The sequence below is a fragment of the Cnephaeus nilssonii genome (assembly GCF_951640355.1).
Source record: "Cnephaeus nilssonii genome assembly, chromosome: 8".
Lineage (NCBI taxonomy): Eukaryota > Metazoa > Chordata > Mammalia > Chiroptera > Vespertilionidae > Cnephaeus > Cnephaeus nilssonii.
In genome coordinates, this window is record NC_137079.1 from 92,617,641 (window position 1) to 92,635,047 (window position 17,407).

General features: G+C 46.2%; 1 protein-coding gene across 2 annotated transcripts in view; it reads right to left on the bottom strand.

Moving 5' to 3' along the window:
- The window catches only part of COG6 (component of oligomeric golgi complex 6), a 130,830-nt gene that overhangs the window by 89,443 nt on the left and 23,980 nt on the right, over window positions 1–17,407 (bottom strand). For both annotated transcript variants that reach the window (XM_079779001.1, XM_079779000.1), the window contains exons 6-8: window positions 13,953–14,035; window positions 13,538–13,608; window positions 7,886–7,979 (exon numbers count right to left, since the gene is read on the bottom strand). In XM_079779001.1, coding sequence (XP_079635127.1) covers window positions 7,886–7,979; window positions 13,538–13,608; window positions 13,953–14,035 — 248 coding nt within the window. The remainder of the gene's footprint in view (window positions 1–7,885; window positions 7,980–13,537; window positions 13,609–13,952; window positions 14,036–17,407) is intronic.

The window sequence follows — 17,407 nt, forward strand, 5'->3', positions numbered from 1 at the left end:
TTTTTAAAACTTAGCCCAGCTGGCATGGCTCAGTCGTTGAGCATGCACCTATGAACCAGGAGGTAACGGTTCGATTCCTGGTCAGGGCATATGCCTGGGTTGTGGGCTTAATCCCCAGTGTGGGGCATGAAGGAAGCAGCCAATCGATGATTCTCTCTCATCATTGATCATTGATGTTTCTCTCTCTCTCCCTTCCTCTCTGAAATCAATAAAAATATATTAAAAAATAAAAAAATAAAAGTACACAGAAAAAAAATTTTTTTCACAGTCCAATGGCAGCAGTTTCTAGATCCTTTAACTTATAAATGCCTAGGCAATATTCTAATAGACTAAATATTAAGAATTATTTTATTACTGTACATATAAACTAAAGCTACCAGGATTTCACAAAGGTTTCCAAAGAATTAATTCCTTCAGCTATACCACTTTCTTAAATATGCTGATTTTTTAATAAAATACATTTTTTAAACACAAGCTGGAAGAGAAAATATTTTTAAATAAAAGTGAAAGTGTAATGAAGTGATCAATAACTATAAATTTTTAAGAATCTGAACCTTTTAAAAGACCATTTAGCCTTAACCAGATCATGGTTCTTTGTATGTGTTTGCTTTCTGTTAAACTGATTTTGCAATTCCCTGCAATGACATACTAGCAATATGTCAAGATGGAAACAATATCAAGCTGAGTTTTGTTAAACTGTACAACTGCCTTGCATGCACTTTCTATTTTATAAAACAAATTAGAACAAAAATTTCTATTTTTCCCCTCATGCTCTTAAATTCTCAATGTTTTAGTGTAAACACTGCATTCCTTTAACTCAGGGGTAGGAAACCTATATTCTGCCAAGGGCAATTTGGATAGCTATAACATCATTCGCAGGCCATACAAAATTATCAACTTAAAAATTAGCCTGCTATTTTGGTCCAACATTTAATTAACTCACCCCTAATGCCTTGGCAGGACCAGACCAAATGATTTCAGGGGCATTATATGGCCCCGGGCTGGACATTCCCCACCCGTGTTAAATAATCACCAATTATATGAAGTGACTTTTGATCAAATGACTACTTATCACAGAACAAAATTCAAAAACTTTCAACTTTTTAAGTATAAAAAATTAATCCTCACCCTCAGAACCCAACAATCTGACCAAAAGTTATATTAGAAATGACTGGCATTTTAAAAGAGAAGGGGGGAATTATCAAATCTCACAAACCATGGAGTCTAATCTGTATAACTCTATAAAATATCAATGAAAAATATTAATGTCAATCCAATCGCAATAACAGATATAATCTGAAGCAAGAATAATGTAAGCTACAATAAACCTTCAATAATATCTGTAGACATGAAACATCTCTTCCAAGAAATAGAAGAAAACCTCTTTTACCAAAAACAGATTCTTTTCCAACAAAAGTTAAAAATTCAAAATGCACATTTATAAAGGTGAATGATGTCAAATTATATAAATACTAGAGGCCTGGTGCATGAAAATTCATGCACTGGAGGGGAGTCCCTCAGTCCGGCCTGCACCCTCACAGTCTGGGAGCTCTCAGGGGCAGGAGGCGACCCGTCGATCAGGGAAAGGCGACGCCCCATCATACCTCTGCTGCTGCCACTGCCAGCAGCACAAGCCTTGGCCGGCCCTGGTTACCTGAGCCTTGGGTGGCCCTGGGCAGCTGGGCAGCCACCATCCGAGGCTTGCCTGCGCCTCGGGTCAGCCCTGGGTGGTTGGGCAGCTAACATTCGAGGAGGCTTGCCTGCGCCTCGGGTCAGCCCTGGGCAGTTGGGCAGCTAACATTCGAGGAGGCTTGCCTGCGCCTCGGGTCAGCCCTGGGCAGTTGGGCAGCTAACATTCGAGGAGGCTTGCCTGCGCCTCGGGTCAGCCCTGGGCAGTTGGGCAGCTAACATTCGAGGAGGCTTACCTGCGCCTCGGGTCAGCCCTGGGCAGTTGGGCAGCTAACATTCGAGGAGGCTTGCCTGCGCCTCGGGTCAGCCCTGGGCAGTTGGGCAGCTAACATTCGAGGAGGCTTGCCTGCGCCTCGGGTCAGCCCTGGGCAGTTGGGCAGCTAACATTCGAGGAGGCTTGCCTGTGCCTCGGGTCAGCCCTGGGCAGTTGGGCAGCTAACATTCGAGGAGGCTTGCCTGCGCCTCGGGCCAGCCCTGGGTGGCTGGGGGGCTGAAGGGATTGGGGGACTCTGGAGGCAGGTGTGCGGAACGGCCGGGCCCACCTGGAGGTAGGCCTGGTCTTGCCGCACACCTGCCACCCCAGTGGGGCTGAGCACCGCCATCTTTGAAGGTGTGACAGTCAATTAGCATATTCCCTCCTTATTGGCTGTGGGCACTGCCATCTTTGAGGGTGTGGCAGTCAATTAGCTTATTCCCTCCTTATTGCCTATGGGCGCCACCATCTTTGCAATGGTGTGAGGGTCAATTAGCATATTCCCTCTTTATTAGATAGGATTCTAAAATGCCTCTAGTAAAATTAAAATACCCATTTTTTATAATATCTAGCTATAGTGAAAAAGAAAAATTCTGGTCAAAAAGCAAATTAAAAGATGAAAAAATTTGGTCAATAACAAATTAAAAGATAAAAGAACAGTATAAAGGCCTCCTAAGAAATGTAACAAATACAGAAAGAATGAAGAAAAATCAGTACTGTACTTATTACATTCTTTATATTTATTTTCTGAAGGTTTACCAAAGGAAAGAAGACATCTGTTTTTTTCATTTCCAAATGTAATAAATTTCATTTTGAAGGAATTTCAAAAGTTACACATGAAGTAGCATTCTAGTTAAATATTACTAACAAAAACTGAGTATGGCAACTTTCCCTAAGGACTTCAGTAACTGACATTTTTCTTATACATGATACCTACACATTGGAGACACAATAATGAAAAGTAAAGCTAGTATACAATACTTAAATAAAGTTCATATAATGCCATCTGGTGGTTAACATGATACATTAAGTTTGTGCTAAATTTAAAGAATCCACCACTTTGAAGATATATTATTAGTTAATGAAAGGCTAATTTTCTTTTTCAGCACTCATCTTATGGTAATCAACTGGTCTTAAAATCCTCCCTTCTCACTCATCTTCCAAGTGTTTCATCTGCACTATTGTCCCCCTATTCCCCGGCATGTGCCCTTCAGAGAAAAATCATCTTTCCTCTTGATTATAGTTCTACTAGAGGTCTGGAGCATGAAAATTCATGCACTGGAGGGGGGGGGGAGTCTCTCTGCCCGGCCTGCCCCCTCTCACAGTCCAGGAGCCCTCAGGAGCGGGCGGCAACCTGGCGATCAGGGGAAGGCGACGCCCCATCACACCTCTGCTGCTGCCACTGCCAGCAGCGCAAGCCTCAGCCGGCCCTGGTTACCTGAGCCTAGGGCAGCCCTGGGTGGCTGGGCAGCCGCTATCCGAGGCTTGCCTGCGCCTTGAGCTGGCTCTGGGAGGCAGGAGGGCTGAGGGGACTGGGGGACTCCAGAGGCAGGCACACCTTGCTGTGTGCCTGCCACCCCAGCGGGGCTGAGGGGACTGGGCACCGCCATCTTGTGGCTGTGGGAGCCACCATCTTTGAGGGCATCGAAGTCAATTAGCATATTCCCACTTTATTAGATACTAGTGGCCTGGTGCATGAAATTCGTACACAGGAGGGCGGGTGTTCCTCAGCCCGGCCTGCACCCTCGCCAATCTGGGACACCTCGAAGGATTTCCTACTGCCGGTTTACAGGGATCGGGTCTAAACCAGCAGTCGGACATCTCTCTCGCAATCGGACTGCTGGCTCCTAACTGCTCACCTGCCTGCCTGCCTACCTGAATACCCCTAACCACTCTGCCTGCCGGCCTGCTCGCCCCCAACTGCCCCCGCCGCTGGCCTGCTCGCCCCCAAATGCCTCCCCGCCAGCCTGATCACCCCCAGCTGCCCCCCGTGCCAGTGTGCTCGCCACCAACTGCCTCCTCTGCCGGCCTGCTCACCCCCAATTGCCCCCCTGCTGGCCTGCTCGCCCCTACCTTCCTCCCCACTGGCCTGCTTGCCCCTAACTGCCCCCCTGCTGGCCTGCTCAGTCCAAACTGCACCCCCACTGTCCTGATCATTTCCAACTGACCCCCATTAACAGCCTGATCACCCCCAACTGGCCCCCCTGCTGGTCTGCTTACCCGCAACGGCCCCGCCCTCCACCAGCATGATCACCCACAACTGCCCTCCCCTCTTGGCCTCTAACCACCTCTACCTCGGCTTCGCCACCATGGCTTTGTCCAGAAGAACGTCCGGAAGGTCTTCTGGAAGGTCTCCCAGTCTAATTAGCATATTACCCTTTTATTAGTATAGATAGAGGCCTGGTGCATGGGTGGGGGCCGGCTGGGTTTGCCCTGAAGGGTGTCCCGGATCAGGGTGGGGGTCCCGCTGGGGTGCCTGGCCGCCTGGGTGAGGGGCTAATGGCTGTTTGCAGGCTGGCCAGGCCCCCCAGCAGGGACTCTTACCCCATGGGGGCGTGGCCAGCCTGGGTGAGGGGCTAAGGGCTGTTTTCAGGCTAGCCACAGCCCCTTCAGGGCTGGGGGTCCTGCTGGGGTGCCTGGCCAGCCCGGGTGAGGGGCTGATGGCCGTTTTCAGGCTGGCCATGCTGCCCAGCAACCCAAGCTCCCAGCCCCTCCTTTTTTTCTTTTGTCAGCGCCTCCTTGAGCGAAGGCCAGGGCCAGCTGGAAGCAGGTATCTGGGATTTATTTATCTTCTATAATTGAAACTTTGTAGCCTTGAGTGGAGGCCAGGGCCGGCCAGGGCAGGTTGGAAGCTTGCCTTCCTCCATCGCTGGGGGCAACGCAAGCCTCATGCTCCCTGCATCTCCGTGACTGCCGCCATCTTTGTTGGGTTAATTTGCATACTCGCTCCTGATTGGCTGATGGGTGTAGCAGAGTGATGGTTAATTTGCATGTTTCTCTTTTATTAGTGTAGATGATTCTTTGTCCTTCAAGCTTTTGTCTGGCTGTCATGGAGACCCTAAATACATTGCTGTTTAGTTGACAACTTTCCAGTTTATCTCTTTTCAAAATAAAAATAATAGCTAATATTTAGTGATGAGCATAAGGTGATTATGCTAAACACCTTATGTGAAAAATATAATTTAATCTTCCCAAGAACCTATAAGCTAGGTACTAATATTATCTTCATTTTACAGCTAAGGAAACAGAAGCTTATAAAGGTGCAAAGTCTTCTCAAAAAATGTAACTCAGAACACACACACTTCTAAGCCATTATACAGTATTGCTCCTTTCCAAATGTTGATCAAAAAGCAAAATTTAGTGAAAATATATTTATAGTAGAAGTCAGTTGACCTTTTCAAATGTCCGATACACAAAGGCATTTTTGTTTAAAGAAATGTTAACTTTGTGAACAAACATGAATCTCTGGACAATGTAACACTTATTAAAATCAAACACCAAATGTCTTAGATACTAAATGACTCATAACCAAACACCAATACCTTAAAGTGAAGAAGCTAGGAAACAAATTTCAAAGTAAATATAATCTGAAGAGATGGTGACCCACAGTGCACATTAGCTGATCATATGTACATGCACAATATTTACGGCTATTATGGTCCGGCTCTTACTACTAACCCAATGACCAGTGCAAGCTGTTGTAATTATTACTCGAAGTTGAATGTTCTTTCTTAATCTGCATCTTGGCAGCTGCTGTTCTCTCAACCTAGGATGTTCTCTGCTCCCATTATTCCTGGAAAATGCCTATTCAACCTTCAGAACTCACTTTACCTAGTTTCCAGAGGAAACTTTCCCTACTGTTCATCCCTATCTCTTATCACAGAATACTTGAGACATGACCTCTAGAACAGCAACTAGTCTACACTAATAAAAGAGAAAGATGCAAATTGACCATACCTTCGCAATGCCCACCAGCCAATCAGGATTATGCAGATTAACCAAACAAAGATGGTGGGTTAATTTACATACATAAGCGATGAGCAGCCGGGGGCGGGGCGGGACGCTTGCGTTGTCGCCATGGTGAGGACGCAGGCATTCCACACTGCCCCAGCAGCTCTGGGCCTCTGGGTAGTATGGGAAGGCAGAAAGGCGGCTACGACCAGAGTGAAGGCGGTGCCGACAGCCAGGGGAAGGCAGGCCTATTCTTGCACGAATCTTCGTGCATCGGGCCTCTAGTATATTCATAAAATGGATGTGTTTATATCTGGTTTCATAAACTGAAGCAATTTGAGAGCAGTGTTTTATTGATGTTGTGTCTCTAACACTTACAATTCTGCTTTCCACAAGAGTAGAATGATATTTTTACACAACTGTCCGAGCATTTGTGTTCTAGAACCTTATTACAAGCTAAGTAATAGTCCAATCAGAAAGCAGAGTAATGGGAAATCTTGTAAAATATTACTAGCATCTGAAAGGCATGATTCAGAGTAAGATTCAATGTCTATGTACAAGTCCACTTCCTTTCTGTCTCCTGAATTATAACTCCTCACTTGTTCTCCCTTTTTTCAGATTATTCCAGTCATCTATATATATAAAAGCCCAGCAACTGTTTTGGCGGAATGACTGGAACAAGCAGAACGACCGGTCACTATGACGCACACTGACCACCAGGGGGCAGAGGCTCAATGCAGGTGCTGCCCCCTGGTGGTCAGTGCGCTCCCACAGTGGGAATACTGCTCAGCCAGTAGCCGAGCTCATGGCTAGCGAGTGCAGCGGCGGTGGCGGGAGCCACCACGGCAGCACTAAGGAGTGGCAAGCCAAGCGGTAAGGAGTGAGCAGGCAGGCGATAAGGAGCAAGGGATCCCGGATTGCGAGAGGAATGTCCAAATTGCAAGAGGGATGTCGACATCACCCAAGGGGTCCCAGAATGCCAGAGGGTGCAGGCCGGGCTGAGGAACCCTTTTCCCTGTCACAAGTTTCTTGCATCGGGCCCCTAATTAAAAATAAAAAGTATTTCCTTTCATTTTATACTAGAGACATGGTGCACAAAATGCTTGTACTGTGGTGGGGGGAGTGTCCCCTCAGCCCAGTTTGTGCCCTCTCGCAGTCTGGGACCCCCCGCAGGGGATATCCGCCTGCCAGCCCTGGCCAAGTCAGACCTCTCGCAGTCTAGGCCTCTCGAAGACCGGGACCCCTCGCTCCTTACTGCCCGCCTGCAGCAGAGGCGGGAAAGGCTCCTGCCACTGCCGCTGTGCTCACCAGCTGAGACCCCGGCTTCTGGCTGAGCAGCGCTCCCCCTGTGGGAGCACACTGACCACCAGGGGGCAGCTCTTGTGTTGAGCGTCTGCCCCCTGGTGGTCAGTGCACGTCATAACGACCGGTCATTCTGCTGGTCGTTCTACTGTTCAGTCAATTTGCATATTACGGTTTTATTATATAGGATGAGAAATAAAATAAAATTAAAATGAAGAATAATAAAAAATATGTAAACAAGTTAATGCATAAATTCTCCTCTATACATTATCATTTATCTCTTGGCTGGCATAACTTACAGGATCAAAGACCTGGACCCTTTTTTCACTTCTCAGTCTTCTATTTAACCTGACCTCCCTCTCTCCAAGATAGTGTTGCTACAGGAGTCTTAGTTACAATTCCAAGGTAGTTAATAAGATGACAGAATGGGGAAAAGCCCCTTAGCCTCTACATAAATATAAGAGGTAATCTAGATATAGGAACACCTGGATTTTCCCCTCCATATTGCATTCTTTAGCATATGCTATACAAATGAACTGATGCTAGCATTGATATAGACATAATATGAGATTAAAATATTGTAAGTTATTACAAGTATCAAACTATTGTGTTTAATAATACCAAAAGCTACGGTGCATTATAAAAACAAAAGTAGGGTTTTTCTTTTTTAATTAGGAAAAAGTCACCTACTTATATAAGACAGGTCTATCCTGCAGGGCTTCCATTGCCTGAGTTAATACTGGAGATATGTCACATGATTCTTGTGTCAATGTTCTGCATTCACCTGAAAAATAATTAACATTAGAAACTCTGTTAAATTAAAGATAGGTCTTTATTATATCTGTTGTACAATCACAGTCTAAATTCTATAGCAAATATTGCAATTTTAAAATGCTTGGAAAAACCTAGAGAATATGTCTATCAAGAACTGGTTTATGCTGTCAAACAAATTAAAAATTTAAGCTTAAGTATTTATATAACTTTAAATGGCCACATATACTGTGTGGTATACCCCAAACTTATATTTTATTATTATTTTAAAAAACTATATTTCTATAAAAAGCAATCAATAAAAAAATATTCACTGAATAACTGCTATATACATAGTAATGTTCAAGGCAAGAGGGGAAGAGTATTAAAAATACACAAACACAGACACACACACACACACACACACACACACACACACACACACAATATATATATATAATAGAGAACCAATGCATGAAATTTGTGCACGGCGGTGGGGGGGGGGGGGGTCCTTCAGCCCAGTCTGCACCCTCTCCAATCTGGGACCCCTCGGGGAATGTCCAACTGCCAGTGGGAATGGGCCTAAACTGGCAGTTGGACAACCCTCTCACAATTCGGGACTACTGGCTCTTAACCACTCACCTGCCTGCCTGTCTAATTGCCCCTAACTGCTTCTGCCTGTCAGTCTGATCACCCCTAAGGCTCCCCTGCCAGCCTAATTGATGCCTAACTGCTCCCCTGCCAGCCTGATTGCCCCTAACTGCACTCCCCTGCTGGCCTGATGGCCCCAACTGCCCTCCCCTGCAGGCCTGACCTCACCTCCAACTGCCCTCCCCTGCAGGCCTGATCTTTCCCCCAACTGCCCTCCCCTGCTGGCTTGATCTCACCCCCCACTCCCCTCCCCTGCCGGCCATCTTGTGATAACATGGGGGTGGCCATCTTGTGACAACATGAGGGCGCAAGGGCACAAAGGCCACTTAGGATTTTATTATATACTAGAGGCCCAGTGCATGAAAATTCATGCACTGAAGGAGGGTCCCTCAGCCGACCTGCCCCCTCTCACAGTCTGGGAGCCCTCAGGGGCGGGAGGAGACCCGGCGATCAGGGGAAGGTAACACCCCATCACAACTCTGCTGCTGCCACTGCCAGCAGCTCAAGCCTCAGCCAGCCCTGGTTACCTGAGCCTCAGGCGGCCCTGGGCGGTTGGGCAGCCGCCATCTGAGGCTTACCTGCACCTCGGACCGGCCCTAGGTGACTGGAAGGCTGAGGGGAACTGGGGGACTCCGGAGGCAGGCATGCGGAGCAGCCAGGCCCTCCTGGGGTGGCACCGGCCTTGCTGCGTGCCTGCCGCCCCGGCGGGGTTGAGGGGACTGGGCGCCGCCATCTTGTGGCTGGGGGTGCCCCCATCTTTGAGGATGCGGCAGTCAATTAACATATTTCCTCCTTATTGGCTGTGGGTGCCACCATCTTTGAGGGCAGGGCAGTCAGTTAGCATATTCCCTCCTTATTGGCTGTGGGCACTGCCATCTTTGAGGGCGGGGCAGTCAATTAGAATATTCCCTCCTTATTGGCTGTAGGCGCCACCATATTTGAGGGTGGGGAAGTAAATTAGCATATTCCCTCCTTATTGGCTGTGGGCGCCGCCATATTTGCAACAGTGTGAGGGTCAATTAGCATATTCCCTCTTTATTAGATCGTATATATATATATATATGTATGTATATATGTATGTATGTATGTATGACAAAGTTACCTCCCTTGGGAGTAATCTTTAAGCAATATACTTAAAATGTTTACATGGATAATATATAGTAATAAGATTATCATTTTAAAAGTTTAGACTTTAACGTTTTAAAAATCTCTACACCAAATTTTCTTTATTTTACTACTATGGACCCGGTGAACAAAATTCGTGCACTGGGGGTGGGGGGTGTTCCCTCAGCCCAGCCTGCGCCCTCTCGCAGTCTGGGACCCTTTGCTCCTTACCGCCCGTGTGCTCGCTGATCCTTACCACTCAGCTTGCTGCTACTTAGTGCTGCTGTGGAAGTGGGAGACGCTACCTCCAATACCACGTGCTCACCAGCCATGAGCCCAGCTTCTGGCTGAGTGGCGCTCCCCCTGTGGGAGCTCATTGACCACCAGGGGGCAGCTCCTGTGTTGAGCATCTGCTCCCTGTTGGTCAGTGTGCATCATAGCGACTAGTTGTTCTGGTCATTCCACCGTAATGGTCACTTAGGCTTTTATTATACAGACTAGAGGCCCGGTGCATGAAATTCGTGCATGGGTGGGGGGTGTCCATCAGTCCAGCCTGCACCCTCTCCAATCTGGGAACCCTCGAGGGATGTCCCGACTGCCCGTTTAGGCCCGATACTACCGGGATCGGGCCTAAACGGGCAGTCGGAGATCCCTCTCACAATCCAGGACTGCTGGCTCCCAACTGCTTGCCTGCCTTCCTTCCTGATTGCCTCTAACCACTTCTGCCTGCCAGCCTGATCACGCCCTAACCACTCCCCTGCCAGCCTGATTGATGTCTAACTGCTCCCCTGCCAGCCTGATTGCCCCTTACTGCCCTCCCCTGCAGGCCTGGTCACCCCTAACTGCCCTCCCCTGCAGGCTTGATCGCCCCCAACTGCCCTCCCTTGCAGGCCAGGTCCCTCCCAACTGCCCTCCCCTGCTGGCCATCTTGTGACAGCCATCTTGTGTCCATATGGGGGCAGCCATCTTGTGTGTTGGAGTGACGTCAATTTGCATATTACTCTTTTATTAGATAGGCTAGAGGCCTGGTGCACGGGTGGGGGCCAGCTGGTTTGCCCTAAAGGGTGTCTGGGATCAGGGTGGGGGTTCCCTTGGGGCGTGGGGCGGCCTGGGCAAGGGGCCTGTGGTGATTTGCAGGCCGGCCACACCCCCCAGGCGACCCAAGCAGAGGCCCTGGTATCTGGGATTTATTTATCTTCTATAATTGAAACTTTGTAGCCTTGAGCAGAGGCCAAGGTAGGCCAGGGCAGGCGGAAAGCTTGGCTTCCTCCATTGCCGGGGAAACCAAAGCCTCCTGCTTGCTCCATGGCCACAGTCATTTTTGTTGGGATTTATTTATCTTCTATAATTGAAACTTTGTAGCTTTGAGCGGAGGCCAAGGCAGGCCAGGAAGCTTGGCTTCCTCCATCGCCAGGGCAACCTACGCCTCCTGCTCTCTCAAGCTCTGTGGCTGCCACCATTTTTGTTTAGATTTATTTATCTTCTATAATTGAAACTTTGTAGCCTTGAGTGGAGTCCAGGGCCAGCCAGAGTGTGCAGGAAGCTTGGCTTCCTCCATTGCCAGGGAAACCCAAGCCACCTGCTTGCTCCGTGGCCACAGCCATCTTTGTTGGGTTAATTTGCATACTCACTCTTGATTGGCTAGTGGGTCTGGCTTATGGGTGTAGCAGAGGTATGGTCAATTTGCATATTACTTTTATTAGATAGGATTCTAATATTATCATTAAATACTTATAAAGAGTCCACTATGTTTAAAGAACTTCACACTTTGTTTCAGAAATTCAAACCTTTAAGATATGAAGACCTCACACTAGCACTGTATTTTTAGCACCCATATATATTTCATACTTATGCAGGTACGGATATAGAGACATCTTAAAGTTCGTATGAGCCAAAGGCCCACAGTTTGGAACCACTATGTTAGATATCATGAGAGCACAAAGAAATTTGAAGCCTTTGAAAAAGAAATTTAAACTAGATAGCAAAAATATATATATACAAAAAGTAATAATAGAGTAGTAAATAACTGAGTGCCAAATAAATATTTCCCAACAGTGTTCAGAGATGGGGAAAAGTCACTGTGATTAAATGTAGCCATGGAGAGTTCCAGAAAGATGTAAAACCTAAACTCAGCTTTGAATATTGAGGTAGGACTTGTATATAAAGAGAGAAAGAGACAACACTCAAAATAGTAGTAAATAGTGCAAAAAAAAGAGGGGCAGAAAAAGAAACTCATTTTGGAGTAAATCATCTGAACCAGATAAATCATCTGAACCAGGTTTTCACAGTACAGTACAGGTGTTACCAGTTAAGGAGATTTAATCCCAATTGCTTCAATAGTCAGTTGGTAACACCTATTAAAATCTCTGTTCTCCTATTCCATTCTTGCTCTTAACCATCTTCTTTGATTTTAATAGGAAATTTTGAGAACTTATTGAAACATTTTTAAACAAAACTAAAGCAAATAAACCATTTGTGGTAGGCAAAATAATGGTCCTCCAAAGATCCCTAATCCCTGGAACTTGTGATAGTTTGCCTTACATAGCAAAGACACTTTGCAGATGGAATTAAGGTGACAGACCTTTAAAAAGGGCAATTTCCCCAGATTTCCTTAGTGGGTCCAAGGTAATCACATAGGACCTAAAAGTGGAAGAGGCTAGCAGATGAGGTAGAGATATAGATAGAAGAGTCAGGAGATAATCAAGCAAGAGAGTAACTCGATCCTCTGCTGCTAGCTTTAAAGATGGAGGAGGAGGAGGCCATAAACCAAAGAATGCAAACAGCCTCTAAAAACTGGGAGAAACCCTCAGTGAAAGCCAGCAAGGAAACTCAAACCTCAGTCTTACAGACTCAAGGAACTAAATTATGCCAACAAACTGAGTAAGTGAGGAAACAGATTATTCCTCAGAGCCTCCAGAAATGAACAGAACCCTGCCAACAGTTTAATTTTAACCATATATGATTTCTGACCTGTGGAACTATTAGATAATAAATTTGTATTGGCTTAAGCCATTAAGCTTGTGGCAATTTGTTACAGCAGAAATACAATATTATTCACTATTTATAATCAAGTTATGTAAATAAAAAGAAATATCTAATCGAGATGGCAGAATCTCAGAGGAAAGTCAGGGGAGGGTGAGTGGGTGGGAAGAAATCAACCAAAGAACTTGTATCCATATATGCATACCCTGTGGATACAGACAATAGGTGGTGAAGGCCTAGGGCAAGGGGCAGAGGTGGGCTAGAAGAGGTCAATGGGGGGAAAAAGGAGGACATACGTAATACTTTAAACAATAAAGATTTTTTTAAAAATTAAATAAAATAATCTAATCTAGCCCGGCCACCATGACTCAGTAGTTGATCATCGACCTATGAACCAGGAGGTCAGGGTTCAATTTCCGGTCAGGGCATATGCCTGGTTGCACGCTCCATCCCCAGTGGGGGTGTGCAGGAAGCAGCCGATCAATGATTCTCTCTCATCATTAATGTTTCTCTCTCTTTCTCCCTCTTCTTTCCTGTCTGAAATCAATAAAAATATATTACAAAAATAAAAACAAAATAATCTAATCTAGATCAGATAAAGAATAATCTAATTAGATAAAATAATCTAGAAATGTTGACTTTTTTTTTAATTTCCATCCTTAACATATTGCTTGACTGATGTTAAATGTTCATAATACAAACATAAAGAAAATATGTTCAGATGTAAAGTTTGTTCTTTTTAAAAGTACTTTTTGATAACTAAAATCAAAATATATCAAATAATGATCAAGTGAGATAAAAAATATTCTAACACTGATATTCACAAATCCAGATGACATGAAAGAAATCACTTACTTTGAGCCCATCGATAAAGTCTTTCATAAGCTGTTTCTTGAAGCAAGGCCATCTGTTCCATAATTTCTAAACTAAAAAAAATAAAAATTAAAAAATGCATTATAATTTAAACTTTTATCCAACAGCTACATTAGGCACCTAAATATTGTTTAATTACAAAATTATTTGGTTACATCATGTTAGTTTTTTATCATTTTATGGAATGATTTTTCAATTTTTTCATAATTAAACAAATGTCAAATTTTATTACCATCACTTTTTTACCCAATTGCTGTTTTACTGTAAGCACATCAGGATATAACTCCCTCCTTATCCAAGGGCACATAAAGATTAAACTTTTTCAAAAAGAACCTAGGATTTTTTAATTTTGGAAATATAAGAGGCAATGCAATTATGAACTGAAACGGTTACTCACCCTGCTGTTTGTTGGTTTGTACGCAAGAGGACTTTGACATCATTGTGAATCTGTTTTACTCTTCCCAATCCCTTGAAAAAAGCCTTTAAAATTAAGAATGCAACCTTAAAATGTCCATGTTTTCAGGTAAAATTATATTACTCTAAAATGAAATATCACTACAAAGGAAAAACAAATATTTTCTTCTACTCTGATCTTTTCTATACTGATCTCAACTTTCTCTAAATGTTTATGTAAAGTGTAATATATTTATTCAAATTTCAAAACATATATTAATTCAATGTCTACTATATGCCAATTGTCTGCTGCCATCGATGAAAATTTATAAAGACAAAAATCTATGTCCCCAGGAAGTACAGAGTCTAGTGAAGAGAAATGCAAACCTCAAGATTATTACATAAAGAAAAATGTGCTATGTAGTGAACATCTTATGACTTACTAAGCATGGCTTTCTTGTCATTAAGGATGATGTTTTATATATCTTTTATATACCCACTAGAGGCCCAGTACATGGATTTGTGCACCAGTGGGGTCCCTTGGCCTGGCCTGCACCCTCTCACAATCCAGGACCCCTAGGGGGATGTCGGATAGTCAGTTTTGGCCTGATTCCCACAGGCCCAATCCAGATAGGAGGGAGCCTGATCCTGTGCATTGAGCATCTGTCCCCTGGTGGTCAGTGCACATCATAGCGACTGGTCAAGTGGTTATTTGGTCATTCGGTCGCTTAGGTTTTTATATATATACTAGAGGCCCAGTGTACAAAATTCATGCACAAAGGAGGGGGGGTTCCCTCAGCCCAGCCTGCACCCACTCCAATGGGGGACACCTCAGGGGACGTATGACCGCTGGTCAGACACCCCTCTCACAATCTGGGACCACTGGCTCCTAACCACTCACCTGCCTGCCTGCCTGCCTGATTGCCCCTAACCCCTCTGCCTGCCTGCCTTATTGCCCCTAACCTCTCTGCCTGCCTGCCTGCCTGATCGCCCCCAACTGTCGCTGCCTGCTGCCAGCCTGATCTCACCTCAAACTGCTCTCCCCTGCTGGCCTAATCTCACCCCCAACTGCCTCTGCCTGCCTTATCACCCCTAACTGCCCTGCCTTGCTGGCCTGATCTCGCCCCCAACTGCCCTCCCCTGCCAGCCTGATCTCACCCCCAAAGGCCCTCCCCTGCCGACCTGATCTGGCCCCTAACTGCTCTCCCATGCCAGCCTGATTGCCCGTAACTGCCTCTGCCTGCCTGATCGCCCCTAACTGCCCTCCCCTGCCGGTCTGATCTCGACCCCAACTGCCCTCCCTTGCTGGCTTGATCTCGCCCCCAAATGCCCTGCCCTGCTGGCTTGATCGCCCCTAACTGCCTCTGCCTGCCTGATCACCCCCAACTGCCCTCCTCTGCTGGCCAATTGGGTTCTGATTGGTCAGTTTCTATGCCAGTCAGCATCAAAAGCTCTGCCTCCTAGGCAGCCATTGGCTCCTCACAGTTGACCCAGATTTGGTTCTGATTGGTCAGTTTCTATGACAGTCAACATGAAAAGCTCCACCTCCTAGGCAGCCATTGGCTCCTTACATTCACCCAGATTTGGTTCTGATTGGTCAGTTTCTATGTCAGTCAACGGGGCCTGATCAGAAAGGCAGGGCTGATCAGCAGCCCCTGTGGATGCCTGAAGAGAAATGGAGGTGTGGCTGTTGGCCAGGCTGAGAGAGAAAGAGAGGCAAGTTCTGATTAACGGCTGCCACAGAGGCTACGGATGAGACCTTGCCTCTCTCTCTGCAGGCCTCTCTCCAGGCCTGATCTGCAGCCCCTAGACAGTCAGTGCTGGGTCGGGGTGCCGGCAGTGGCCCATCAGTGCTGGTTCACCACGGCAACCCAGCACTGACTATCGGTCTGGTCGAGCCTTAGGTCGAAAAGGTTGTTACGATGCTGGCTCTTTATTATATAGCCTAGAGGCCCGGCGCACGAAATTCGTACGCGGGTACGGTCCCTAGGCCTGGCCTAAGATCAGGGCCATCTTTCCCAGCTGCCCGCAGTTGGCCCCACCCCCCAGCGCCACCCACCCCCGGTTCCCCGTTCACCATCGGGTGATCAGTGCCTGACGGCCAGGGGAAGGGACTGAGAGGTCAGCAGTTCCCGCCCACCTGTTGGCCCCGCCTCCGCAGCGAGTGGCCATCAGGCGATCGGAGCCTGCTGGCTGAGGAAACAGACCAGGAGGTGGTCAGTGCACCTCATAGTGACTGGTCCAGCAGTCGTTCTGGCCATTCTGCCATTAGGATCAATTTGCATATTACCCTTTGATTATATAGAAGAGAGGCCTGGTGCACGGGTGAGAGCTGGCTGGCCTGCCCTGAAGGGAGCCCCGGATCAGGGTGGGGGTCCTTGCTTGGGGGTAGGGTTTGCAGGCTGACCCCACCCCCAATCAGGGTGGGGGTCCCCGCTGGGACGGGGCTGGCCTGGGCGAGAGTCTGCTGGCAGTTTGCAGGCCGGCCACACCTCCATCAGAGTGGGGGTCCCTGCTGGGGTGGGGCCAGCCTGGGAGAGGGGCTGAGGGTGGTTTGCAGGCTGGCCACACCCCCATCGGGGTGGGGGTTGCCGCTGGGGGTCAGGGCCGGGCCGGCCTAGGTGAGGGGCCTGGGGCAGTTTGCAGGCCGGCCATGCCCCCAGCTTTGTCAGGAAGGACGTCTGGAAGACGACCTGGTCTAATTAGCATATTACCCTTTTATTAGTATAGATAGATTCTTGTCCCCACATCTAAGAGTAGACTGCAAAGTTAGATATATAAAAGATGCTCATTAAATATTAAGAGCTGACAGATACTGAACTCCAAGATATTTTTATTTTAGAAAAACATATTGGAGCCTTAGTTTACAAAAGCCAAACAGTGTTCTAAACATGAAAATAATGAATGTGTTACTTTTCTTTGATGAATTCAATTTAAATAAAAAATATCCCCTCTAATATAGTTTATTATTTCTCCCAAGTAGAGAAAAAGGTGAGATGTCAAATATTTAAAATGTGCAATGTTCCTCAAACCTCAAGGGCTGAGAAGTAACGTCCCTACCCACAGGTAACTGTTTACATTCCAGCCTGGACTGTAATATAATAGTGACATCTATCAGAGCCACTCCATGAGACTCCACCCCCACTTTAAGAAATCTTCCTGCCCTCAGACCCCAGAATAATGACAGCAAGTGTAGATTTATAGTTCCTCCCAGTTAGGGGAATGAAAAATTCCTTTCTGGAAAAACTGAATGTCTTTCAAGTAAAAAAAAAAAAGAAATAAAACATTTCCCTGTTGTTTAGCATTTTGAGAGGTTTTATAGTTCTATGTCAATTTGAAAAGAATGGCATAGGTTAAAAAATTAATTAGATAAAAAAATAAGGAATTTCCAAATCTAAAAAAGGCAGAAAGTTGTAAAATAAAGAACATGTAATCACTGTAATGTTAATAAAATGAAAA